This window comes from Triturus cristatus, chromosome 3_2 (assembly GCF_964204655.1).
Source record: "Triturus cristatus chromosome 3_2, aTriCri1.1, whole genome shotgun sequence".
In the NCBI taxonomy this organism is placed as follows: domain Eukaryota; kingdom Metazoa; phylum Chordata; class Amphibia; order Caudata; family Salamandridae; genus Triturus; species Triturus cristatus.
The window spans coordinates 984,895,449-984,923,004 of NC_140584.1; the positions used below are offsets into that span (position 1 = coordinate 984,895,449).

Consider the following 27,556-nt stretch of genomic DNA (forward strand, 5'->3'; position numbering starts at 1 on the left):
CCACCTGAAATGTGCATCTAAAATGTTCAGCACCAACGATTGTTATGATCTTTTAAAACAAAAAAATGTTTGCAGAAAGTTTTTTTTGTTGTGGTTAGGAAATATATTGCACGTTTTCTACTCTCTGAATGATCTACTAGTGAAGTGATTACGCCGGATTCTTATCTTATCTTACCATCTCTTAATAATCCTCGGCCGACTGGATCTTTTTACCTGCTGTGAAGTGTAAAGGGGAGAAAATCAACCAATTTAACTGAAATCAATAACTAATCAATTCTGACGCTGAAGAATCACTAACTCCGAATTAAGTTTTTATTACAAAGCCAAAAATAACTGGGCATACAAGCACCTCATGACGAGGTTAAGATAATACATGGGAACTAATACAAAGTTTAATCTACGCAGCAACCTAATTTGATGAAACATAAAAGGGTAAGGAACTCTAAAAACATCAAACAGAAGAAAACTGCTCCAATATCTAAATCAGTCTTCATGGATACCTATAAAGAAATTGATTAGTCGGTCCCTACTCCACCACTAAGGTGACATCCCTAATTAGCATCTCCCAAGGCAAGATCTGAAAAGATGTCAGCTCGTGAAGACTTCCTAAGAAGTACACTCACGTTGAAGGGATCAGTAGCCAAAGCTACCAACCTGTCCTAAGTCTCCTTCCTCAAATTGATCTCTTTCTTCTACCCTCATCTGCTCTTCTCTTCTCATCTGCCTCTTCTCTGCTGCTCACCCCTCGGGGCACACCCCTAATAAAAAATGCACAACATGGAGGACACGCCTTCGTTACACCTCTTCTGGCTGAACATCTTCTGGAGGTAATTTTCCATTGAAACCTGTACTTCGTCCTATAACGGTTGAAACATCCTTCAGTCCTAGGCTCCTCCAGCACCGAAAGTATCAGCTTCTCATTATCTGCATTCTTGAAGACACTTGTAGCTAACGCTCCTCCATACCTAACTCCTAAAACAAAAGGTTAGCCTTAGCTAACGAGGACGGTGTCCTTGCACCTGCAACAGAAGCCTGAGAATAGAAAATCCTTCCCTGCACATGAAATTCGCTGACTACCTCCAAATGAGAGCCTTCCCAAGGAAAGTACATTTCGGCCTACACAATTCAGCTAACATAAGAAATGCGAATAGGCCTCTCATAGTAAAACATAGACATTCTGTTAAGCCTCTATACATCAAGAACTACACACATTAATAAACATTGCATCTGCAAGCACTATATTTCAATACATTCAGTATATAAGTAATCAGTCCTACATGTACAGACTTTAATATTGTGCACGTTTAAATCTAATACATTTAATTACACATGAGCAATTCATTAATCACTTGCAATAGGCAGTTACATTTAAAAGTCATTTTACTCTTTCGACTAACTCGAATTATATTTCTAACGTTACATTCACATTATTTATTATTACATTTACTCCTCTAATGATCATCTGTTAATACAATATAAAGATATATATGTGGGTGCGGACTATGTGTGATTATAATGCACCCCTACAAATTTCAAAACCTTATGGCGTGCTATCAGTTCCTCCCTTTGATGAATAGTGTCATCACCAATATCACAGTTCCCTGGAGAAAGAACCAACCTAAACAGAGCTCGTAGCCATTCTTCCCTGCTGGAACTTCTCTAGATTCTTAATATTCTGATAGTGACTGTCCTGCAGTCTAGCCATCCTTATCTATTGTTCCCTAAGGGACCTTTCAACTTGATTCGCCTTGTACCACTGATAAGCTCTGGCAAATCCCCAAAAGCAAACCACACAAGCCACTATGATAATGATAGGCTTCAGAATATAACCAAGAATGCCCTTTCCCAAGTTTGCAAACCAATTCCCCACACTGCCAAATCCTTTTCCAACTTTTTCCCAAACACCCTCTTCAGTCAGATCCTGGATCTCATGATGGATCACAGTGATGTTACTTATATACTTCTTCAGATCTTTGCTGTTATCTGGTATATAAGTACAGCACTCTTGATCCTTCAACATTTTACAGACTCCGCCCTCTTTTGCCAGTAAGACATTTAAAGTAAGACGGTTCTGTATCACCATCGTCCTTATCAACAACATCACTCCATCTACTAGTATCAACGACTTAGCTGTAATCATTGACAACTCATCAACAACAGTAGACAATCTCATAATCTTCACAGGATTCAGAATCACTCCCAGACTTGGTATCACTGCTGTAGGAAGGTGGAATCTGACTGCATGGTTGCCCCCACTTTTTCCTGGTGTTTTGCTGGTATTCAACTTAGTCTGGCTGGAATCCTGCTATGCAGGACCCCAGCCTATCTGCTTTCTCCCTAAAATTGATTGCATATACGTTAGGTACACTCCAGATTGGATTCTGGGGTCCCCTTATAAGTCCCTAGTATATGGTATACTACCTACCCAGGGCATAGGTACCCCAGAGGCCTACTAGGGGCTGCAGCATGTATTGTGCCACCCCTGGGAAGCCATTAAAATGACACAACAGGTCTGCTACAACAGCCTGTGTAAGGTGGTGTATGCACCCCTTACTGAGATATAGGTTACCTATATCTCTAAATATCACTGCACCTGCAAACCTATTAGTCACCTCTATGGCAGGCCTAAACAATCCTGAATGCAGGGTGCTGGGTTTCATGTGAGAGGGTGCCCATGCATGAGCAGAGCCCCTCTGCAGCTTTCGGAACCTTTATTCCGGGGTTGTTTGTGATGCAGCCAAACCATATACTCTTAAGTACATTATAACCTCGTGGTAAATGCTAACTTTGGAATGGCTGCATGGAAACATGATGTGTTTGGTGTCAAACACCTTGGAATCATACCTCCACACAAGTAACTGGTGTGGGAGGTTTGATTCCACCCTACTAGAGGGAGAAACATGGCACCACCGGTACACCCGGTACCAGCTTAACAGACCCTGGCATCACAAAATGGATGCTGCCAGCCACAGACACAAGTCTGCCCTCGTGCTGCTGGATGAAACTCTGGCAGGGGAGGCCTGGACCATAGGTTAACTGTCACAGGGAGGTGTAACAACCTCCCAGACAGGCTTTAGTGTATTGGGGCTGGGTGGGTGCACTCCAAGAGTGCTTTGATGTCTGCACTGGGGGCACATTTGGTGTCCCTGTGCATAGTCCAGCTCAAACCGGTTGCAGGGGCACTCAGCCCCTGCTCTGGCGTGAAACTGGACAAAAGACATGGGGTAGCCACCCCTCTGTCCTGACCCTCCCATAGGTGGGTCCCCAGAGTTTGTCCCACACCTTCCTTGGGTATAAAGTAAGAACCCCTGACTACAGGACTTTAGATTTACCTGGACGAAACTCTGATATAGAATCCCAGAACTTCTACTATCTACACGACGTTGGATGACCGAAGAATCTCCCTTGGAGTAAAGGAGTTACTCCCCTGTAAGGCAGACACCAAAGACGCATCTGTCCAGTTTGCATCAATGCTGCTCCCGAAGGACACTGACAATTTTGCAACACAGGAGCTGGGTTTGAAGCTTCCCTGAGGCCAATCCGTGCTCTCAGCAACTCTGAGATCCAAAGCCCTCGTGGGGACCACGCAAACCGAACCCCTGGACACCGCGACCATATGCAACAGCATATGCTTCTTGGCGATCCCTGAGGCTGTGCTCTGGGCTACTTGAAGTCCAGACCCCAAGGGTACTTTGACTTTCAATGGGCTTACCTGGTTGCTCCAGACGTGCCCTGACTCTCCATAGATTGGGGAGTCCACAGGACCTTGCTGATCCACACCGAAGCCATTTTTCTCTCACTGCATGGGTTGCAGTTGCCAAGGCTAGTTGATCTCCAATCCAGAAACTGGCCCCCCCAGCACTCGACATCATCCATGGGACAGCTCGTCTGTGGACTGTGGTTGTGGTCAACACCTCCTGGTCCCCATGGCAGTGGAGTCAAGCTACACCTCTTCGCACCCGTCATCGGTGGGCATTCGTCTATCGTGCCCCCTGGTCACTGGCAAGTGACCCAAACTCTGTCCCCTCTGCTTTAAGGTTCTTCACATCTTCGATCCAGGCTTGGATCACACCGGACACTTCTCCTTTCCACGACAGCAGCACTTTGCAGCACATCGCCATTGAAATCAACAACGATTCCCAACACCATTTGACACCTATGCACCCGGCTTCCCTGGGTGAGGTAACATGAGTACTCTGGTGCTCCAATAGGTGCTGGTCCTAGAACCCTCTAAGTCTAAAGGGGAATGCTCAAAGTCCTCTCCTAAGTGTCCTTATTCTTTAAAATTCCAACTGCAACTTTCCTATTGATTTGTACGGGGCTCGCGGCTGTGTTCTCACCCTGCACACGTCCCCCGTGGGTCTCCTGTGTCACTGCCTTGGGTGGTTCCTTGGGGTCCCAGCAATTCTACATGCTCTAGGCACTGTGTCTAGTCAAGTTGTGGTTCTTATACCACTTTCTTAATATATAGTTTGGTCTCCCCCCTGTGACCCATTGTATATTGTTCTATTTACTGTCGTTTAATAACTGTATTATTATGTGCCTTGCTCTCTAACTTCATAAAGAGGTTAGTAGAGAGTGTTTAGAAATAAATACGTATATTTTATATATATACCTTGTCTGGTTCTCCTTTCATTTAGTTATTCAAGAGGTTATAATCTGGTAAACCAAGCTGCTTTACACTCCTTCAAGGATTAGCCTGAAGGCTGCTCTCCATAGCTACCACTAGGATAGCTTTCAATAAAGGTTGTCTTAACCTAATCATCAATAAGGGTTGTTTGGACTGGTGGAAGGTGCCCACTATAACTAGTGGACAGCATATGCCAGGCCAACTTCTCACAACTGCTCCAAAGATATCTCCAATCACCGCTCCTGCGCTCGCACCTCTTTTAACTCTAGAGTGCTTCCCATCTTCCAAAAGCTCTAATTCCTCTGCTTGGTAAATTTTGGGGAAAATAATTCCTAAATAACAAGTTCCATACCAATTTGCAGGCAATCTCACATAAGTATTCTTTCCACACACATAATATACTGTTGGCACCACTTGCACAGCACCTTGCAAAAAGTTCTTTGCAGACTCTTCCATAGTGAAAACATGATCACACATACTTTGTCCCACATAGACCTTATCATAATAGGTCTGTACACGTTTCACACACAGCTTCCCCTTCTGCACCAGGTCCAATGCTATAGGGCCACAACTCCCCTTTGCTCTGTGAGATCTTTCCTCCTCAGTCCAATCTACTGGACTTTCTGCAGTATCACATGTTTTTGTTAGCTGTCTATATCTATCTTCTACTTGATCTACAAATTTCTTCTCTACCTCAGTTAATGAACAAGTCAAATAGTGGAAATGGACATACGCTGTTTCTAAAGTTGAAGTCGGTATGAAATACTTGCCAATCATATCCTCCTGCTTGTAATAATCATACTTATTCAGGTGCCTGTAAGCTGGTACCTCTGAAAGCACTGCATCGTAATTCGAAAATAAGTACTCATAATGACCTCTTCCATAAAACATACTAAGCAACAAACTACATGAAATTCCATACGTCAATGGAAGATGGTGATATTTAATCCCCTCATCCACTGAGGCAGGCAACTGCATACACACATAACAATCTTTCGCATCCATCGCCTCCACGTATTCATATAGCAGCTTGGCATACGAATTAGGCTTAAAATCACCTCTAGACAAATCTACATGCAATCTACGACTATCTTGATCTAGCAAAGCCTTTTAAGCTCCTATGATACCCTCTTTCTTGGTTGAAGTACTGGGTGTAGGTGTTCCCTTCACCTCTGTGACTCCCACCTCATTTTGAATAGCAACTGACACTATAATAACTACAACAATTGAAACTATCACTCCTCCTATGAGTGTACCTATCATACATTTAGACATACTGTTCGGATTTCCAACCTCCATTTTTGTCATCGGGTTTGGTTCAGCAACAAACACTCAGAGTCTCTTTCTCCTCCACAAGTTGCTGTTCACACCAGTTCAAAACACCACTCCGGAAGTGCTGGAAATACCCTTTACAGTACTTTTAGTTCTTTATTTACACAGTCCAAAAAAGACTTCCTTAACCCTCCTTCTTCTTCTATGGAAAGTCCCTAAATTTCTTCTTCTTCCACTCGGGCCTAAGTTATCTTCTTTTAAACACTTTTTTACAAAACACAGTTTATTCACAATCCACGATAAGTTCAGATCCAATTGCAGCTAGAACATAATGCAGAATTTCAAGACGGACATCTACCATTTGGTGAGGTGGCAGTTCAAATCCAAATGATGGAAAAACCAATCTGTACAAGATCAAGATTCAAACCTCATTCAAAACTGGAGAGTCTGGAACTATGAAGATCAGCAAACCTTCGATTTCAAGTCCTGGAACTAGTAGTTTCACATCGATTTTCATTTGAGGACTCCTGCTGATCACTTTCACGGACCTCAGCCTCCCAGAACTCACTACTCCCGGCATTAGTTACTACGTAAGTCCACTCTGGGGCAGCGTATCTCTGGCAAGGCACTCTTGTCCTTTTTGATCTCCTCAGACTTTGAGTTTGTTCTTCTTCACTCTCTTCTGATTCGGAGACCTCAGACACAGGGGCAAGATCTCTCTCGGGAGCCAGTCTCAGATTCAGCCTCCTCTGTCTCCCAGGCCAGCTTTCTTCTGCGCCTCCAGCCCTTCTGCTTTCTTCTCGGGTGCTCTGTGCACCACTTCCTTCCACTGTATCGGACTCTATGCCACTCCCAACGTCAATTTCTTCTTCCGAGTCGATATCTGGGTTAAGGATAACGTGACCCTCCTCGACCTGGCCTGACGAGCAACCAGCTTCTCCAGCAATCCTTACAGCTTGACTTGCCCTCTCTTGTGGCCCTGCTGCCACAGCTGGATTTTCATTTGTGACAGGAGCTGTTTCTTCCAAGGGTGCTGAAACTCTGCGGGTGTGGGAAGCATGTACACAGTTTGGCAATCCTCCGCACTTCACTGCTGTGTTCGTTACCAGTATTACCTGATAAGGGCCTCACCACCAAGCATCCAGGCAGCTCTTCCTCATGTGCTAACGGACAAGCACCCAATCTCCCGGGCACAAATCGTGGCATAGGTCACTTGAAGCCGGAACAGCGGCAGCCTGCACCTGCTGAGACACAGAATAGACCACATCAGCTAGTCCTTTGCAGTAGTCAAGGATCAAGTCATCAGTAATGTTTATCAAAGCTCTGGACGGTACTGCTGGCAATCGCATTGCCCTCCCCATCAGGATCTTATGTGGGGAAAGACCAGTTCTTCTATCTGGGACACTGCGAATACTCAGCAACACCAAAGGCAATGCATCAGGCCATTTCAAAGATGTAGACGCACACACTTTTGCCGTCTGTGCCTTTAAAGTTCCATTTATCTGCTCCACTGTCCCAGAAGCCTCTGGCCGATAGATACAATGGAGTCGCTGATCAACATTTAGGGCGGTGCAAAGCAAAGTCATGATCTCACTGTGGAAGTGCATCCGACTCCAAAGAGGTTGGAAAACCGAACCTCGGTATCAGCTCCCTAAGTAGCAGCTTTGCCACTGTGAGGGGGTCACACCTTCTTGTTGGGTAAGCTTCCACCCACCATGAAAAAACACACACCACCACTAGAATTACCTCAATCCGTTACACTTAGGCATCTCGATAAAGTTTTATTGCATCCTATTGAAAGGCCCTCCCAATGTGGCTCAGTGTAACCACAGTCTTCTTTCCAGCATTCATCTGTTGGCAAGTAACACATCTCTGACACACTGCTTCAGCAACCGTTCGAAACCGTGGGGTGTACCACGTCTGTCTGAGCACTCGCACCATCGCATCCCTTCCAAGATGCACAGCACCATGAATCTGCCTTGCCATGATGCTCAATAAGTCATCTGGTAATACTGCTCGACCATCACTTGAAACCCAATGTCAATGTCCCTTTTCTCACAGCCTGATTTGACCCATCCTTCCTTTTTCTGCTCTGAGACCTCTTCCTGCAGGCGCTCGAGTTCATCCCAAGTGTCTGCCATGGCTAACATCATGTTAAGCTTGGTTCCCTCGTGGCTCTCTCCTGTATAATCTCCAGTAAATATACACCCTTGCTCAGAGCAAAAACGTGCAACTTTGTCGGCATATCTATTACCTAGAGAAACAAAGTCAGTTCCCTTCCCATGCGCTGCACATTTCACTACAGCGATCTCTTTTGGACATTGCAAAGCCTCCAACAGTTGTCTAACATATTCTCCGTTCCTGATAGGTGAACCAGATGATGTCATGTAACCCCTCTGAGACCATAGCTGTAGGAGAGCAGGATCTGCCTCTTATGTTGCCCCCACTTTTGTTTCTGATGTTTACACTGGTTTCTGGCTATAGTCTGGCTGGGACCCTGCTAATCAGGGCCCCAGCCTCTCTGTTCTCTCTAAACAACATGGAGTGCATATTAGGTGCACGAGTGATTGGATACTGTGGTGCCTTATGAGTCCCTAGAATATGGTACCTTAGGTACCAAGGGCATAGGTACTTCACAGGCCTACCAGGGGCTGAAGCATGTATTATGCCACCCCTGGGAAGCAGACTAAATCTGACACCAGAGGCCTGCTACTGCAGCCTGGGTGAGGCAGTGTTAGCACTCCTCACTGAGATATAGGTTCACTATATCTCTCCCTGCACACACATTTAAACCTATCAGTCACCCCTAAGGCAGGCCCTATCAATCCTGAGGGCAGGGTGCTTGGTTTCCATGTGAGGGGGTGCCTCTGCCTGAGCAGGGCCCCTCTGCAGCTCTTAGAGTCCATTCTCTGGGGCTGTTTGTGACTGTGGTCAAACCATATACTCTTAAGTGCATTATAACCTCGCGGCTTGGAATGGCTGCATTAAAACATGTCGTGTTTGGTGTCAAACGCTTTGGAATCATACCCTCACACCAGTAACTGGTGTGGGAGTATGATCCCACCCTTCTAGAGGGATAGACATGTACCTACTGTGGAAACACAGTAAAATCCTGAAGAGCCCTGGCATCACCAAAAGGATGCCACCAGTCACAGACACTGGGCTGCCCTCCTGCTGATGACCGAAACTCGCAGTGGAGGAGGCCCAACAATAGGCATCCTGTCACAGGGAGGTGTGACCACCTCCCAGACAGGGTTTAGTGTATTGGGGCTGGGTGGGTGCACTCCTAGAGTGCTTTGAAGTCCTGCACTGGGGGAGCAGTAGGCTCCTCTGTGCATACACCAGTTCAAACCAGCTCAGGGGCTGCCTGCCCCTGCTCTGGCACAAAACCTGGACAAAGGGAAGTGGTTGTAGCCACCCACTCCCCTGACCCTCCCATAGGTGGGTCATAGAGCTAGTCCCTCCCTTCCGTTCAGTATAAGTTAGGGAACCCTTGCCATTGCAAACTAGATATCCCTGGACGACGCTCTGAAGAAGAATTCTGGACCTTCGATGTTCCATTACCTCTGGAAGACGGAAGAATCTCCCTTAGAGTCAAGGAGTGACTCCCCTGCTTGGCAGGCACCAAATCTTGCAATCAACGGTCGCAAACTTTCCCGCTCCCGCCGGAGTCTGAAGTCCCTGCAGCCCAGGAAGAGGATTTCCTGACTTCTCCAAGGCCATCGTGAGTCCCCAGAGATGCTGAGGCAAGTGGACCTCACGAGTGACGAGGAACCACAATCCCTGGGTACCGTGCACTATTTTCGAGTGCAACCCCTTCACGACATCCTACGAACTTGTGCACTGGACCACGTGTGGTCCAAGCCTCCAGCAGGAATCCCTCCAAAGATCAGAGGCCTACCCTGTCCCGAGTGACCATGGGCCCCTGTTGAGTGGATACTCCCGAGACGTCTTTGCGATCCCTTGCCGGTTGGCTTGTGGGTCCCCAGAAGACTTTTCTACAGTTCCAAAGGGCTTCCCTGGTTGCTCCAGGCCTGCCCTGACTTACCCTTGCTGGGTGAGTGCCTCAGACCTTGCTGGTCTGCACCGCTGACTTTTTATCCTTTCCGCGAGACGTGCTGCTACCGAGGATTGTTGGCTGCAATCTGGGCACCGTCACCGCAGTAAGCTGCAGACTTCGTGGGACACACCAAGTCCAGCTCCTGGTCATCGTCAACACCTCCTGGACCTCGTGGCTGGAGAGTCAAGACACCCGTGGATCACCTGAAATCACCCGACGACTGTGGGCATCCAGCTTCCTTGCCCCGGGTCACTGCCAAGTGACTTTAAACACTGTCCCCTCTGCTTTCAGGTCTTCCTTCTTCAGAATCTAGCCTTCTCCTGTCTTCACAAGCAGCAAGTCTTCTTTGGCTCCCATTGAAAACGATGCCGCGACCCGACACCAAAAGACACATATGCACCCGGCTTCCCTGGGTGAGGTAACTCCAGCACTACGGTGCTCCTGTTGGTGTTGGCTCTAGAACTACTTCCCCTGTAAGTGACTTGCTTGTAGACTCTCCCAAAGTATCCTAAAACTCTAAATTTCCAATCGCGACTTGCTCCATTGAAGTCAATAGGGATTCGTAGCTGTGTTCTCACACTGCATGTGTCTCCTGAGGGTCCTTTACTTACCTGCCTTGGGTGGTTTTGTGAGGCCCCAGTGCTTCTGAAGGCCCTAGGCCCTGTCCCCTTGCAAGTCGTTATCTCTAAGTCTCTTTTTTAGTATATGGTCTGGTACGCCCCTAGGGCCCCAGCCATATTTGTGCTTAACTTATTGTGAAATGTTGATTTGTGCATATGTTCCTGACTTCTAATCTCATAAAGAGATTAGCAGAGAGTTGTTAGTAATAAATACATATATATTTTATATATATACCTGTGTGGTGTCCTTTCATTTAGTAATTCAAGAGATTATAAGGTAAAACAGGCTGCATTACATTCCTCTAAAGACTTAGCCTGAAGGCTGCTCTCCACAGCTACCACTAGGATAGCTTTCTTGAAAGGTTGTCTTAAACCTATCTACCATAAGAGTCGAATTGTACTGGTGCAAGGTGTCCACTTTAACTAGTAAACAGCATATACCAGGCCAACTTCTCACAATAGCTGTCCAAAGTCATGAACCACATCAAACCCATACTGACTATCGGTGTAAATGGTGATTCGGATCTGATTTGCTGCCAAACAGGCGCGAGTTTAAAACAATGATTTCGGCCACTTGTGCGGAGTATGCTCCCTCTAAACAAGCAGCTTCAACCACTCCTGTAATGGTACATACAGCAAATGCTGCTCTCAACTGACCAACATTGTCTCCTAAGCATGAGCCATCAACAAAGAAAATTTCATCAGGGTCAGGCAGAGGTTCATCAACAATGTCAGGTCTTGGCTTGGTGCAAAGTTCAGTCACATCGAGACAGTCATGGTCCTCACAATCTTCATCATCTGTGTTTGGCAAAGGCATAAGTGTAGCAGGGTTTAAAACAGAACACCTTTTCAGAGTCACAATCTCCGTGGCAAGTATGACTTGCACGTAGCGTGTAAGTCTGTTGTTTGTCAGGTGCTGAGTTTTAGTTCTTGTCATCAACAGTTCAACAGAATGCAGAACATAAACAGTCAAAGGATAACCCACGACAATGCTTTCACACCTTTCAATGCTGACACCCATTGCAGCAATGGATTTAAGACATCCGGGCAACGCTGATGCTACTGGATCTAAAGTAGCTGAGAAATAGGCAACTGGTCTACGGACACCTCCATGACTCTGAGTCAGGACTGACAATACGCAACCTTCTCTCTCACAACAGAACAATAAAAAAAGCTTGTTGTAGTCAGGCATTCCCAGAGCCGGAGCACGACACATGCCCTCTCTCAACCCCAAGAATGAATCCAGACAATCATGGTCCCATGGTGCCGGATCACTTACATCCTTGTGCATCAGTCTCTGTAAAGGCTTCTCCTTCAGAGATAAATTGGGGATCGCCTGGCGACAATAGCCAACCGTCCCCAAGAACATTCTGACCTCCCTCTGAGTGGTAGGTACAGCCATGTTCTTGATCGCCTCAATCCGATGTGGTGACACCTTCCTCTTGCCTTTCTCAATTCGATGACCCAAATACTGTACGTCGCTCATACAGTACTGCAATTTGTTTGGAGACACTTTGTGTCCGTTCTCTGCCAAATAATTCAGAAAGGCAATTGTGTAAATATTGCAAGCGTCCTCTGTTTCTGACGCAATAAGGAGATCATCAATTGATTGCACGAGAACTGAATTCTGAGGCAACACAAGACTCTCCAAATTCTTTTTCAAGATCTGACTAAAGATCGATGGGCTCTCTGTATACCTTTATGGGATACGACACCACTTTAAAACACAATTTTCCAGCTAGAAGGCAAACAATAATTGTCTTTCCTTGTGAAGAGGTATCGCGAAGAATGCTTGACACAAGTCAGTCACAGTAAACCATTCGACTTGGCATGGAATCTGGAATAGTATCACTGATGGATTCGGTACCACCGGACCACAAGGAACAACAATTGTGTTGACCTTTCGCAGCTGTTGCACGATTCTGAATTTCCCACTTGGTTTCTGTAATCCCATAATGGGTGAGTTGCATGGACTGCCCATTATCTCCTTCAGAATTACCTGCTTAATCATGGAGCCGATTACAGGTTTAATCCCTGCGATCGTTTCTGGTGACAAATTGCACCTGGGCGTTCTTGGAAACTCAGCATTCTGCTTAATCTGGATCTTAACTGGTTTGACACCTTTGATTAACCCAATCTCTTCTCCCGTGAAATCCCACACATCCAATGAAACAGAGTCTCTTAAATCGAGTGGAAGCTCTTCCACCGTCAGCACAGGATACATCTCTATGTACAAGTGCTGGTTTGCAACCTTAAAGGTGGCATCATCATCTTTCGTCTGAACTTCTACTCCCTTGGGTGTACAGTAAATGGTGCAATTTAACTTGCACAAAAGGTCTCGTCCTAGCAAGCAGACTGGACTTGAGTCGCACACCACAAACTGGTGTCGATCTCGAAATGTTCCTATTCTCATAGGAATCGGCTCAGTCAATGGGTTTGTCATTTTCTTATTTGCTACTCCTACGACTTGGATTGATTGTCCCGAGAGGGGTAGGTTGAGAACCACTGCAGATCTTACAGTAGAACGGGTAGCACCAGTATCGACCAAAAAGGTGGTAGGGTGACCGTCAACATCCGCCTCTACAAACGGTCTCCTCTGGTCTACCTCTAAGACTGCCCCAAGAGTGCAGTCTTCCTCCCCTCTCAGGCACCGTCATTTCATCGGGTCTGAGCTGTATTCGTTGAAGTTCTCGAAAAGGGACATCTGCTGATACGTCCAATTTCCCTGTGGGATTCTCGGAGGTTGCGGGACTTGGACCTGCGGGACCATTGAAGGCCTGTAAGAGCCTTTCGTAGTATTCATGAACGGATTCTTTCGGTTCCTGAACAGTTCGATCTATCTTAACCCAATCAATATCTTGTGGCGAGATTTTAGATTTCAGCCATGTAATCACCTACCCAAACTTTTTCATAACAATTGGAGAAGGACCATTGGTAACAGAATCCGTGTCTGGTTCAGAAGTTGGCCAATCAACTGCAACTTTACAAGCTGCCCACAGATCACTTGGTACAACAATATCAAACAATGTATTCAGATCGATCCACAACACCTTCGAGATTTTGACAAACCGATCGACCTGCTTATACCATTCGACTGGCTTTTCCCTCAGCCGAGGGAAATCATTTGTGAATGCTGCTAAATCACCTCTACTCCAAGGCACATGCACATACCCTCCGTTCTGCACTTCTCGCAAAAGGTAATTCTCCACTCCTATCATTCCTCCTCCCGGAGGCGGCGTCTCTCCTATGATTCTCTTAGTGCTTTTCGTTTTAGACTATCTTTCTTCCCACTTATTAAACATACTCCATGCATGTATCCCTATAATCAATTCTCGAATATGGGCCTTCAACCCTATGACTCTCTTCTCTTCCAATTCCTGATCACTGTACTGCAACCTGTGACTTCCCTGTAACATCTTCGTCTTGGACAGATCTACCTCATACCTTTTTGCCAGTTCAGTCAATCTCTTGTGTGCTAACCTCGCCTTGCGAGTCACATCCTTCGCTACAAACAGTAAGTCGTCTGGCTCATAAAGTTCTATTCTTTCCAAAGGCAGGTTCCCACTAACTATCTCATCCTCTTCGGCTTTTAATCTCACCACATCCAACATCTTTGCTCTTATGGCAACCTTCAGGGTCCCTCGACTAGATGCGCTACTCGACTCATCATTCTCACTGCTCTGATCTAAGCATCTGTTCTTTTCCGCTACACTCCTAGGGACTGGTCGACCTCTTGAATCCTCATGATCCCAATCTCCTGGCATTTTGTCACACGGATTTCTTACTGGTGGCTCCCATATCCTTAGATCTGATCTCGACTCAGCCAGGGGCTTTGGTCTTTCTGGTCTGACATCCATCTGTCCCCTAGAGGAGTCTGTAGTGGCTGGCAATGGCGTACTCGATTCTATGGGTCTCGGTAGGTGAGCTACTCCGCTCACCGTACCATTCCCTCCAGAGCTAATCCCATCTCCTACTGACTGCACCAAACTCCCATTCCTCGCCTGATCCGGATCATAAACTGATACTATCGGTCCAATGGTAACCGGCACTGTAAGAGCATCCGGTAACCTTGCAGTTCCGTTAGCCTCAATACTTATTTATTTATTTATTTTTAACATTTATAGAGCGCACTGTAACTCTGCGGGCATCCTGGAGCTAAGGGTGCTGGGGTCTGTGCCCTCATCCCTTCTGTTCCTGCTGAGATTTTCCCAACTTCTCTTGCATTAGATTTAGTCTACAAGTCCACAATCCCCTCTGTCGGCACTGACTTGCCCTCTTCTGAGTCTGGGTTGTATGGGGGTGGTCTCTCTGGCAGTAGCCTCTCTAGTAAGCCATCATCGGTGTCGCTATCGTCTTCTTCTGTACTCTTCTTCTGCGTGTCACCCACCTTCACCATCAACGGAAATAGCCTATCCCCCTCAATAGTCTAAACCCTCCATCTTTTCTCCAATGCATCCCATCTCGCATCTTGGAATGCCCTGATTGACTTTTTCACCCTTTCCTGACTTCGATCTCGTTTCCTGTCATGTGCTGCTCTAATCCATGCATGAAGTGCCTTGAACTGTGTTGGTCTGGGTAGAGGTCGCAACGAAGACATCACCGATTTCAACTGATACAACGCTTTCAATCTGAAAGTACCATATCTCGGAAAAGCCAATTCTCCCTCTTTTTCAGTCATTTTATGCCAATTCTTAAGCCAAATTACAGTATGCAATCCCACATTTGTTGCCATGTAATGAGACGGGGTATCTTCGGGCGGAGCCTCTTCTCCTCCTATGTACGTCTATGTCTATGTACTGTTTTCTTGTAGAGCGCATATATCAACCGAGGGTCTCATAGCGCTTTGCCAGGACTCAGGAACAGACAGAAAGATGGCTAGAGAAGAAAAGAATTAACCACTGCTCTATCTACTCTACACATGTCTTGTAAAACTTTAAAACATTTCATGGTGAAATTAACTTAAATCAACCCTTTTACACACAGCGTTTCGTTCTACTTCCTGATGTCAATCCACCAATACCAGCGTGGCTTCACACTAACTGACCTATCGCAGCGCGGCGCTCTCTGACATCACTCTTCCTCCACATGCAGCAGTTCCCCTCCTTTAAAATGTGTCTCTTGCACTCTCACACGTCTCTTTCATACAATGAAATAACTGTTTGTCCACCAAACGACCGAACAGTGACTTCTCTGACTGCCTGTCCACCAACGACCGGACAGTCTCATACAATTGTCGACCTCAACTCCGGCAATCGTCTGTCCGCGAAACGACCGGACAACTGCCTCAGACTATCTGCCCACGAATGGCTGGACAGTAATGTACTTAAACGATAGGATCCAAGCACTCGATGTTCCACAACCGACGACCTGTGTCGGTTACTCACACACACATTTGCCTATCACCGGTGGGTCAGTCAACGAAGTCTAATGACTCCCACAGCCACTGGTCAGACAATTTTAACTCTGGGTGTCTTCTACACCACAATCTCTTATCCAGGGATATCAAAATCAAATCTCATGGACCGCGCGCGCTCACAGTCCGTAACCACAATCATTCGACTCCCACACCAACTCCGCAAGACATCACACAATCAACACAACCCCGCAATCTAACGGACACACAACCCTGTTCATACTCACTCTCCCACGAACTGCTGCTTCCGCCGCACCGTTACTCTCCGTCAGCTTCCATCAACGCCGTCGTCCTCCGCTCACGATCCACTGGATAACCATCACTTGGGCTCTATGGGGACTCGATAGTGACTTACCCTAAACTAGATCTCCCCTTACTAAAGAGATAACCATCCTACTCTGCTACCAACTGATTACGCTGGATTCTTATCTTATCTCACCATCTCTTAAGAATCCTCAGCCGAGTGGATCTTTTTACCTGCTGTGAAATGTAAAGGGGAGAGAATCAACTCATTTAACTGAAATCAATAACTAATCAATTCTGACGCTGAAGAATCACTAACTCCGAATTAAGTTTTAGGGGATTTATTACAAAGCCAAAAATAACTGGACATACAAGCACCTCATGACGAGGTTAAGAAAATACATGGGAACTAATAGAAAGTTTAATCTACGCAGCAACCTAATTTGATGAAGCATAAAAAGGATAAGGAACTCTAAAAACATCAAACAGAAGATAACTGCTCCAATATCTAAATCAGTCTTCATGGATACCTATAAAGAAATTGATTAGTCTGTCCCTACTCTACCACTAAGGTGACATCCCTACTTAGCATCTCCCAAGGCAACATCGGAAAAAGGTTTCAGATAGTGAAGGCTTCCTAAGAAGTACAGTCACATTGAAGGGATCAGTAGCCAAGCTACCAACCTGTCCTAAGTCTCCTTCCTCAAATTGATCTCTTCCTTCTACCCTCATCTGCTCTTCTCTTCTCATCTGTCTCTTCTCTGCCGCTCACCCCTCGGGGCACCATCCCTAATACAAAATGCACAACATGGAGGACATGCCTTTGTTACACCTCACCTGGCTGAACATCTTTTAGAGGTAATTTTCCATTGAAACCTGTACTTCGTCCAATAACGGTTGAAACGTCCTTGAGTCCCAGGCTCCTCCAGCACCAAAAGTATCGGCTTCTCATTAGCGGCATTCCTTGAGACACTTGTAGCTAACGCTCCTCCATACCTAACTCCTAAAACAAAAGGTTAGTCTTAGCTAACGAGGACGGTGTCCTTGCACCTGCAACAGAAGCCTGAGAATAGAAAATCCTTCCCTGCACATGAAATTTGCTGACTACCTCCAAATGAGAGCCTTCCCAAGGAAAGTACATTTCGGCCTACACAATTCAGCTAACATAAGAAATGCGAATAGGCCTCTCATAGTAAAACACAGACATTCTGTTAGGCCTCTATACATCAAGAACTAAACACATTAATAAACGTTGCATCTGCAAGCACTATATTTCATTACATTCAGTATATAGGTAATCAGTCCTACACGTGCAGACTTTAATATTGTGCACGTTTAAATCTAATACATTTCATTACACATGAGCAATTCATTAATCACTTGCAATAGGCAGTTACATATAAAAGTCATTTTACTGTTTCGACTAACTCGAATTATATTTCTAACGTTACATTCACATTATTTATTATTACATTTACTCCTCTAATGATCATCTGTTAATACAATATAAAAATATATATGTGGGTGCGGACTATGTGTGACTATAATGCACCCCTACAATTTTCAAAACCTCATGGCGCTCTATCAGAATCCTTCTCTAAAGTTAATCGCACCCTAAGAGTACCAGCACTTCTTAGGCTGAGATGTAAAGTATACAGGAAGTTTGCTGCCATGGGTGGGAGTGTTTCCATAAGTGAAGTGTAATAGGTGCAGTGAAAGCACATATAAGTTGGGGTATTATAAGGATTGTAGATCGCCTTGGTAGGTAGGCAGGACATTACACAAGAGACTGTCATCTCCGGCAACTCTCACATGGTTAAAAGTGCAATAAACTATTAACGTGCAGAGGTTACATTTCAAGAAAAGACCCTTTAATGCCTGCTTCTTTCTAGGGTGTGCCTCCAAGATGTGTAACTCCATATTGTACGTAGGCAAGCCAGAGAATTTATAGAAAGAGCAGATGCTGCAAACAAAACAAGCATTTGCAATGCAATAGATCTCGCATTTGCGAGAGTTTAAGCTAATAGTATTGTAAATGAGAATGGCTTTTATTTATGTTTTAAAACCCAAAACATAAATAAAAGGCATTATCATTTACAATGTCAATAGCTCAAAGTCGCGTCAATGCGAGACCTATCACATTGCAAATGCTTCTTTATTCTATTGCCTGTCTTATTTTGGTTAGCTCATTTCTTTCTTCTTTTTTTAATCTTCAATACCATTGAGAACTTGAGGATTTAGGGTTACAATATAATTATTTCTTTATACATTGAATGACAGTGTTTTTTCTTGTGATTTGTGCAGTCTTGATAAAGGCTCTATTTCCACGCAGTGGCTGCCTACAGGAAAGTAATAGAATATTGTGACCTTATCCTGTCGGATGAAAAATTGGCTTCAAACATCATGGCTAAATTTTGGGACTCAGTTTTCCTCTCTGATTGTGGGACATACACAGAGTGCTATCTAATATCATTGGATTTTTGCCTTAATGGTTCTGTGATACCCATCTCGTCTCCAGAAGGGTAATTTACTGCATCTGTAACTTTTTTAACTGCAGGTAAGTGAATGCATAGTGCATTTAATACAACATTAAATTGAAAGTTAACTGAGGGGTGTGCAATATTCTTACTTGGTGTTGATTTCATTTTATAATAGTAAATAACTGCTGGAATATGGCAGAGAGAGGATGTGATAAATGAAGGGCACGTGCATCGGGCAGACCAAGAAGGCTTTTGGGTTACTGACACAGGATTATGACCTACTACATCCCAATAGGTAGCCCCTCGACTGAGTGCTCTATTAATACAAATCATAATTGCTCTTTGATTTGTGGTCTCACATAATGTTTCCTAGTGTTGATTAACAGAAATACCATATACATATTTACATACTTACGTACATACATTAATTATATACCTATTAGGGAAACTATACTACAAGGGCCAGCGCTTCCATACAATGATATAAAGCAGCAGCTGTAGGGTGCCACCTAGTGGTACTATCAATTCACTGCAAAAGGCCTGAAAAACTCAATAGTTGGAAAATGTTTCTTATGCCTAGAGCAAGAAGAATCTTCTCACTGTTCTTGAGTACTTCCATCTGAAATGAGCTGCGTGCTCAGAAATCAGTGCCTTCAGAATCTTCTGAATGATAAGCAAGTCACCTCAACAAGGCTGCATGAGGTCACAGGGCCAGGTGGGACAGAACCAGTTTGTGGAGTTGTGATTCACTGTGCATTGAAGAGCACCTCCTGCCTGCGAGGGGGTGACTATGAGAGTGATGCCACGCTGCAGGGGCCGCTGCTTCTCTGACACACGAGTGCAGGCGTTGTAAGCCTATTTATTCTACTCTTATAAGAAAAGAGTTGCCATGGGAACTGTCACATCAAAATGTGGGTATGTTTAGAATTGTGCGGGTGTTTAAATGCCTGCTAAGAGTTCCTATTCAGAAGTACTATCAGAGTATGGCAAGTAATTATGGAGGAGAAAAAAAGAACCTGAGAAGTGATTCAGCAGCAGGATCCCAGGTGAGCCACGCAGGGCGTCAGGCAGGGAAGAGAGCTGTAACTCGTCAAACCGTAATCTCAATGAAAACCGAGAAATGCTCATCGCTGATTGTCATGTGAGCAACACGTCAAGCTATCACCTGCCATTGATTGTTACGTATGAAAAACAATAAAAGGTGTTTACAACAAAAACGAAATGTGAAATTCTGCACCAGTTTAAAAACAATGTAATAAGAACCTTATACCTAAATGTAAGTGTAAAAACACCCCAGCATATATAACTTTTGCAGCATACTGTGGGTGTTGATGCACACAAACCGTGCTTGTGCCCATTGCACACACATTTCTGCCTCCAGAGCAATGGGTCGCCTGGACAGTTGCCTTCAGGTGTGATCTAGTTATTGAATATAAGATGGCTATGCTCAGGTAAGCCAATTTGAACATTTATAGTATTGAGGTGTTGGTCCCGCAGTGCAGTCTGGTATGCACATTCTTTCCTCTACAATCATTCGAATTTTTCTCATTTGAAATTCAGTATCACAGTTCATGTCGCAGTCTCCCTACACAAGCTTCATGCTGCTTACCGACTTTCAGAAAAGCAGGGCTTTTCCGCGGTTGATGCCTTGAAAGCTCCAAACTGCAATGGTAAAGCACCTTGATTCAGCCACAAGGGGATATTTCTTAGGGCCTTATTATGAGATTGGAGGTCTGATAAATCGCCAAATTCACGGTGGCGGTGCGGCTGCCCCCACACCGGTGGTCCGACCGCCCTATTATAAGGTCTTGAGAACGCTAAATGCAGCTGCCCGCCGAGCATATTACGAGTTTCCTTGCCGCCTCACCTTTTACGGCTGTGAGCCAGCTGCAGAAAGTTTGGCCATGAGGAAACAAAGGAGGTGCTATAGGGCCCCCTTGTGCCTCTGGGTCTGGGGATACAAGCAGGGGGGCACATGGTGTGCCCCCTGTGTGCATGCACCCCCAGTTCCTGTCAATGTAGATCATTCTCAATAAAATCACATAAAAGAACAAAAAGATCACCGTAAGTCCAAATCTCCTTAAGAGATGTATCCTATATATTATAAAGCAAATAACTAACTCTAACAAAATGGCGCATGTAATTAGAAAGAAAAATGAAGGTTAAAATTGCAACAGATGATTCTCTTTAACGAGCATGAGTAACCTAACTTTAGTTAAACTACCTTAATAAGGGTAACTCTAAATTAGAGCATTAAGTAAAGACATAATCGAATAAGGAAAAAGAAAGGTGCCAGCCATCAGAGTCTTAAGTAGAAAACACTCTGATGATGGGTCGAGTAGCATAAAGCCATGCAAACAATAGCATACGTCTGCTCCCTAAGGATGTCCAAGATGGACTCTCACCCTAGCTTACACACAGCACATAATATCATCTGCCGTCGATTCATGTGGCTCCTCCTTGAGAAATTTCCTTAGCTCTGGCACATCTGGATACTTCAGCTTCTCGTTCTCATTCAGATAGCACCTTATCTGTTTTCATCCTTGGCCAGTCCTTTCCCATGTGAACTCCTCTCATCGCATCTTACCGCAACTCCCTTGGCCGATTCTTTTTTCTCATGCTTTGCTAGATATTAGCAAAAGTTATTTATTCTAAATAATGAGGCATATCCACACATGCAATAGACACAACTCAGAAGTGTATGTTCCATGCTTGAAGGTTAAACATGAATTTCAAATCATAATGTGAGCAGCAACTGAACATATTTCTTCTTGAGACCTAGTTGCTAAGTTAACAAGTGCACAGGAGTACAGCATATGTGCACGCTTCCCACATAAATGCAACTGCTTAAGGCACTTTTAAATGAAATGAATCATAAATGTCTCAGTATAAATGCATTTGAACATGATAAATTCAAATTATGTATAAACGTCAAACATTAGTTGTTTACATCTTAAATATTTCAGAAAATGATGTTTAAGGTTATTCTTCCCCTGTCACATTAATACATAAGTTGCCACCTAACATTATTAATCATATTCTAAATATATATTTCAAACAAAGCACTCTTTAGTATAAACGGCTCCACTCCTTTTAGTACATTAGTTATAACAGAATTTACATGAGTGCTGACTATGCATGAGTATGATGTACTCCAACATTATCTCCAGATGGGATCAAGATTACACTTCATCAGAGATATGGCACCATGTGCCTTTGATGGCCAGATAGCATTGTAAGAAGTGACATTGAATTGCGTTTAAAGACATAACTTCATAAGAGGAGTCATCACACAACCACTGACACTGATGGAAACAATCAACGGAAACACATGGGTAACACGGAGAACAGAGGGTTCACAACTGCGTTGGCTATGTTCAAAATGCATGCATTCAACACATCAGCAAGGTCCTGAAAGCTAATACAAAATGCATACAACAAATACAAAAATATTCCTTCAGTTTGCCAAAAAAAAAGGCACTACAGCTTAAAACAAATATCTAAATTAGAAAAAAAGATTAAAGAAGCTGATGCAAGACAAAGGACGCCAGGAACACCAGAGACAGGCCACTTTCTTGCCTTACATTGCCAGTATGCAGCCCATAAACAGAGTTCACCAACTTGTGTAGGGAAATAGGGTTGGGACCCAATGCGAAGAGGATGGTTAATAATGCTTAGGAAGAAAATATAATACAAAAATGTACAAATGACAAATGGGATGGCATTGCGGATCTGCATGTGGGAGTGAACATGTAATAATGTATTATATAAGTGAGGCACATAAGGATATCAATAGCATATCACACACTACATATACAAGAACCACAGGACTATGTAAGAATTACACTGAAGTGTGCAAAATTATCCCAAAACCAATTATCATTTTGTCTAATTAACAGTGGATGTAGAAGACATTATCTTCCAGTACGATTATTACATACCTCCTAATTATCTACTGGTACAATGTAATTGCATAATATAGGTCATTGAATTTGTGTGCACTTACAAACTAAATTTGTCTCTTTTTGCCACTATTTGTGAGCTACAGGAATTTGTTGCCATTGCTGGTAGGACTACAGTGCACGAATTGGTAAAGACAACAGTATGGTGGTAGCCATCTTTGATTGTTATTTTCTATACTTCCAAGATGGCTACCACGTTGCATATAGACACAGGGTGGGGTTATCTTGAAGTATACAAAATAACATTCCAAGAAGGCCATTTGTCGCTATTGTCTTTACCGAAAATCAGGGTGAAACGATGTAGCGGCTGGCATCTACGGAGAGTGGTAGGGTTGGCAAATGGGTGGTTCGTAGTTGAGCCGCAAATAAAATAATTAACAATTAAATCCACTTACCTTACACACACGACCAGGCCTCCTTCTCTCAGCACGTCCTCCTCCTGCTACAGTCCTCAGGCTCAAACATAAATGACTGGTTAGACCTTAAAGTCTAAGAAGTAGTGAAATATGATAGTGGCCCAGGATTTAAGTATTGGGGGTGACCATGAGCAAAAACCACAATATCAAAGATTTCTCAAAGGACGCGAGGGTCCTTTTGCCCGCAGAAATGGTGCTGTATTCTGAGATTTGAAAGAACACAATTCATTTTCTGATATCTTTTTAAAATGTTGAAACATTTCTATAATTGAAACCAATGGTTTAAAAGTGCGCATTTGAGAGCACGTTTGGCCGAGGACATTTGTCAAACTTGATGGAGTTTTACATGAGTGCGTGTTCTCCATTAGGAACTTCTGTCACAAGAATGCAAATCGTTTGTTTTAAAGCACTTTAGAAAATATTATTTGTGAAACCTGAATAGAATATGCATACAATTTTAAGCGTTAGGGCTTGTCTCCCAAGAAATATTGCGACAATAGGTGGCAATGGTGCATTTTAATTCACATTGGCACAAGAACATTGGTCAATTCCGGATAAAACTTAAATATAACGTTGTACTAAGCTTGTGGTTCCCCACAACGTTTCTAGAAAGCTGTGTGGTCAATAGTGCTTTTACAATGAGTAAGGCAAGCTACTCACAGGGTACTATTGCTCTGTTTTATGAGATACTAGAACGGTAGGAAGACTGATCTTTCCATAATAATCAACGCCCATTCTTTCTATCTTGTTCCCTCCTTTCTTGTTCTTTCTTTCTTGTTCCCTCCTTTCTTGTTCTTTCTTTCTTGTTCCCTCCTTTCTTGTTCTTTCTATCTTGTTCCCTGCTTTCTTCTCTCCCAGTTTCTCTTTTCAATCTCTCTTGTTCCCATTGGCTGTTGGAGGCAACCATGCGATGGTAGAAAGCACTTTTAACAACACATGAAATGTTACATTTTAAGTAAATTCCATTACCTTTCATGGAAAAGACAAGCACTTCTCAACAGGTCTCCTACTACGTTTCACAGACAAGACAAATACTTCTGGGCAGGGCTGCTGCACTTTTCATGGACACGATAAACACTCCTTTAGTCTGCTACACCTTTGACGGGCAAGACAAACATTATAAGGAGGGCTGCTATACTTCTCAGGGACAGAACAAACACTTCGCAGCAGAAGAAGTAGACAATTGTTTCGCATCAGATCTGCTATACCTTTCACAGACAGGACCATCACTTCTCACAAGGGTTGCAATACGTTTAACTGACAAGACAGACAAGAAAAACAAATCTGAAAGGGCTGGTATACCTTTCACCAACAGAACAAACACTTCTCAGCAGGGCTGTAATACCTTTCACCAACAGAAGAAGCGCTTCACAGCAGAGTGCTGCAATACCTTTCAGGGACAGAACAAACGCTTCTCAGTAGGACTGCAATACCTTTCACGGACAGAACAAATGCTTCTCATCAGTGCTGCTATACCTTTCACAGACAGAACAAACGCTTCTCAGTAGGACTGCAATACCTTTCACGGACAGAACAAATGCTTCTCATCAGTGCTGCTATACCTTTCACCAACAGAACAAACACTTCTCAGCAGGGCTGTAATACCTTTCACCAACAGAAGAAGCGCTTCACAGCAGAGTGCTGCAATACCTTTCAGGGACAGAACAAACGCTTCTCAGTAGGACTGCAATACCTTTCACGGACAGAACAAATGCTTCTCATCAGTGCTGCTATACCTTTCACAGACAGAACAAACGCTTCTCAGTAGGACTGCAATACCTTTCACGGACAGAACAAATGCTTCCCATCAGTGCTGCTATACCTTTCACAGACAGAACAAACGCTTCTCAGTAGGACTGCAATACCTTTCACGGACAGAACAAATGCTTCCCATCAGTGCTGCAATACCTTTCAGGGACAGAACAAACGCTTCTCAGTAGGACTGCAATACCTTTCAGGGACAGAACAAACGTTTCTCAGTAGGACTGCAATACCTTTCACGGACAGAACAAATGCTTCTCAGCAGTGCTGCTATACCTTTCACAGACAGAACAAACGCTTCTCAGTAGGACTGCAATACCTTTCACAGACAGAACAAATGCTTCTCAGCAGGGCTGGTTTACCTTTCACTGACAGAACAAATGCTTCTCAACAGTGCCGGTGTACCTTTTACCGACAGAACAAACACTTCTCAGAAGGGCTGTAATACCTTTCACAGACAGAACAAACGCTTCTCAGTATGGCTGCATTACCTTCCACGGACAGAACAAACGCTTCTCAGCAGTGCTGGTAAACCTTTCACAGACACAACATATACTTCTCAGTGTGGCTACTATACCTTTAACAGACAAGGCAAATGCCTTGCAGCAGGGTTTCTATACCAGAAGGGCTGCCATACTTTTCATAGACTAGGCCAAGACTTCTCGGTTGACACATATATATTGGACAATATCAGAAGTTATCCACCAGGTCACCATGCTTTTATTTAACAGTACCCCCTGCCCAAATCTCTAATCTCAGCGTCCCTGGGTCCCACTGTCAACAATCCAATGTCAGTTTCACGGTGTCAGTATACCAATAACAGTGCAGCACGTCAGTGACTCTGTGAGAGTGTCACTATGTCCCTAGGTTTATGTCACAGTGTCAGGATCTCATTATCAATGTATATGTCACAATGTCAATGCTCCTATTGTAATGTCCCTCTGGCAAATTGAGTGTCCCTGTTTCCATGTTCCGTTGTTGATGTCACAACATCGCGTTTCAAATTGGAAACCCTTTAAGAGAGGAAAGAGATTCAGGGGGGACAGGGAGCAAGTTCAAGAGGTCCAGCAGCTCACGCTCCAAATGACAAATACAAAAATCACTCATAGGATTAGTGTTCCTTCAGGAAACTGGAGAGTAAGGGAGGCACAGATCCCCAAAATGTAGAGGGTGCCTCTGATAGGGGTATTGGGAGTGGACAGTCAATAAGACTGTTTATGTTGCCCGCACACATCCCCTAGAGGATGTCATGCTTCATCATCGGGCGTTGCTCCTCATTAGGCCGGCACTGCAATGCCTTACGGGTCCCTCGAAGGGTCGCATTGGCGGAGATCTTTTCACAGGCTGCTGTATAGATGAGTGCAAGTGAAGGGGGTTATTTTGTGACGTGAGGTGTGGTGTATACAGTTAAAAACTGGTAATGGAGTTTCCTAACACCCCATTAGCCAGGAAAAAACTAGTTCAGTGCACACTGGCACATTATGCCTTACACACATTCTGAGACCTCTTCCCAGATGGTCATGCCATTACTCAATCCGATGAGGTCCCCTTCACTTCCGCCTCCCACATGTACCACTTTGTTATGCAATGAAGCCCTAGTGCACTACGAGCCGCCATTCCGACTTACACAATGGCACCTGACATGTACTCCCCAGACCATAGTAATAACCTACAGCGATGAGAGACGCTTAGTCTCAAGGCTGTACTTTGCGAGCATGGCCATGCTGGCACCTTGTGATGGGAAGCTCAGAGGTTATGGCAAGGACGACCTGGGACTCCCACTGACTGACAACCTGTGGTTTGCCTGCTTGCTGCGCTCAAATACACCTCGTTTCACCCAATCACCACCACAACCTCCTATATTATACATGTCTATGCAGAGCTTATATTGCATCCAGTGCTTTGAGACTGCTCGAACCCACAAGATCCTCTGATTGCCCCAAGTGTCACCTCGCGGGGCTGACTCTGTACATATGACATGGACGTGTGGACATATTGAATCCTACTGGCGTGCCATATTTTGGCACTTGGCCCACATGACGGACATTGAACCTAACCTGCTGTTGGCTTTACTGGGCTATGGGCAAGAACTACTGCCATGCCCTTACTCTTGGCCAAACATGAAACTATCCTTCATTGATGAAGTAGACATCCACCAACAGCTAAGGCTTGACTCTAAAGTTTGGTGTACTGCAACACCACCAGCAAATTGTACGCTTCCCTGCAGCCCCCAACCTCTAGGCTGGCAGACATATGGCAACCTCAGCAAAATTACCAGTTGGAAAAAATGGGTACAGAACTGGACTCTTGTACACTAGTGTAGTATTGGTATGATACATTTGCAGGTCTCAACACCTGTCTATGTTCGCCTAGAAGCACTGTACTTTCCGAATACCTGTGGCCACTTACCACCAGTTCATCACCCACAAGTGATGCGATTCATTGTTTTTAAATGAACAGTTTAATATTGTGAACAATTATTACATGGAACTGCTGTGCTGTACGCAACACAATACTCCCCCACATGGTGGGACTCCTTTCTACTCCATCGTGTTAAAATGATAGATCACGTTAAAAAAAAAAAAAAACAAAGACGTGTATGATGTACTCTGCACCGGAGGGAGAATGTTGTATTTTTCAAAAGATGCGTTTTATATTTTGTATTGTTTGTATACTTTTATGATTTTTATCTAAAAATC

The 27,556-nt window shown here is 44.3% G+C and overlaps 1 protein-coding gene across 2 annotated transcripts in view; it reads right to left on the bottom strand.

The window, feature by feature from the left end:
* Positions 1-341: 341 nt before the first annotated feature.
* LOC146858936 (uncharacterized) overlaps positions 342-27,556 on the bottom strand; it is a 197,081-nt gene continuing 169,866 nt past the window's right edge. Inside the window, exons 3-4 of one of the 2 annotated variants that reach the window (XM_085649577.1) lie at positions 17,076-17,241; positions 342-7,146 (exon numbers count right to left, since the gene is read on the bottom strand). In XM_085649577.1, coding sequence (XP_085505703.1) covers positions 4,688-5,635 — 948 coding nt within the window. In that variant the 5' untranslated portion in view covers positions 5,636-7,146; positions 17,076-17,241 and the 3' untranslated portion in view covers positions 342-4,687. Of the gene's footprint in view, positions 7,147-16,222; positions 16,330-17,075; positions 17,242-27,556 lie in introns of those variants that run through there. The other variant, XM_085649578.1, reaches the window with a different exon arrangement.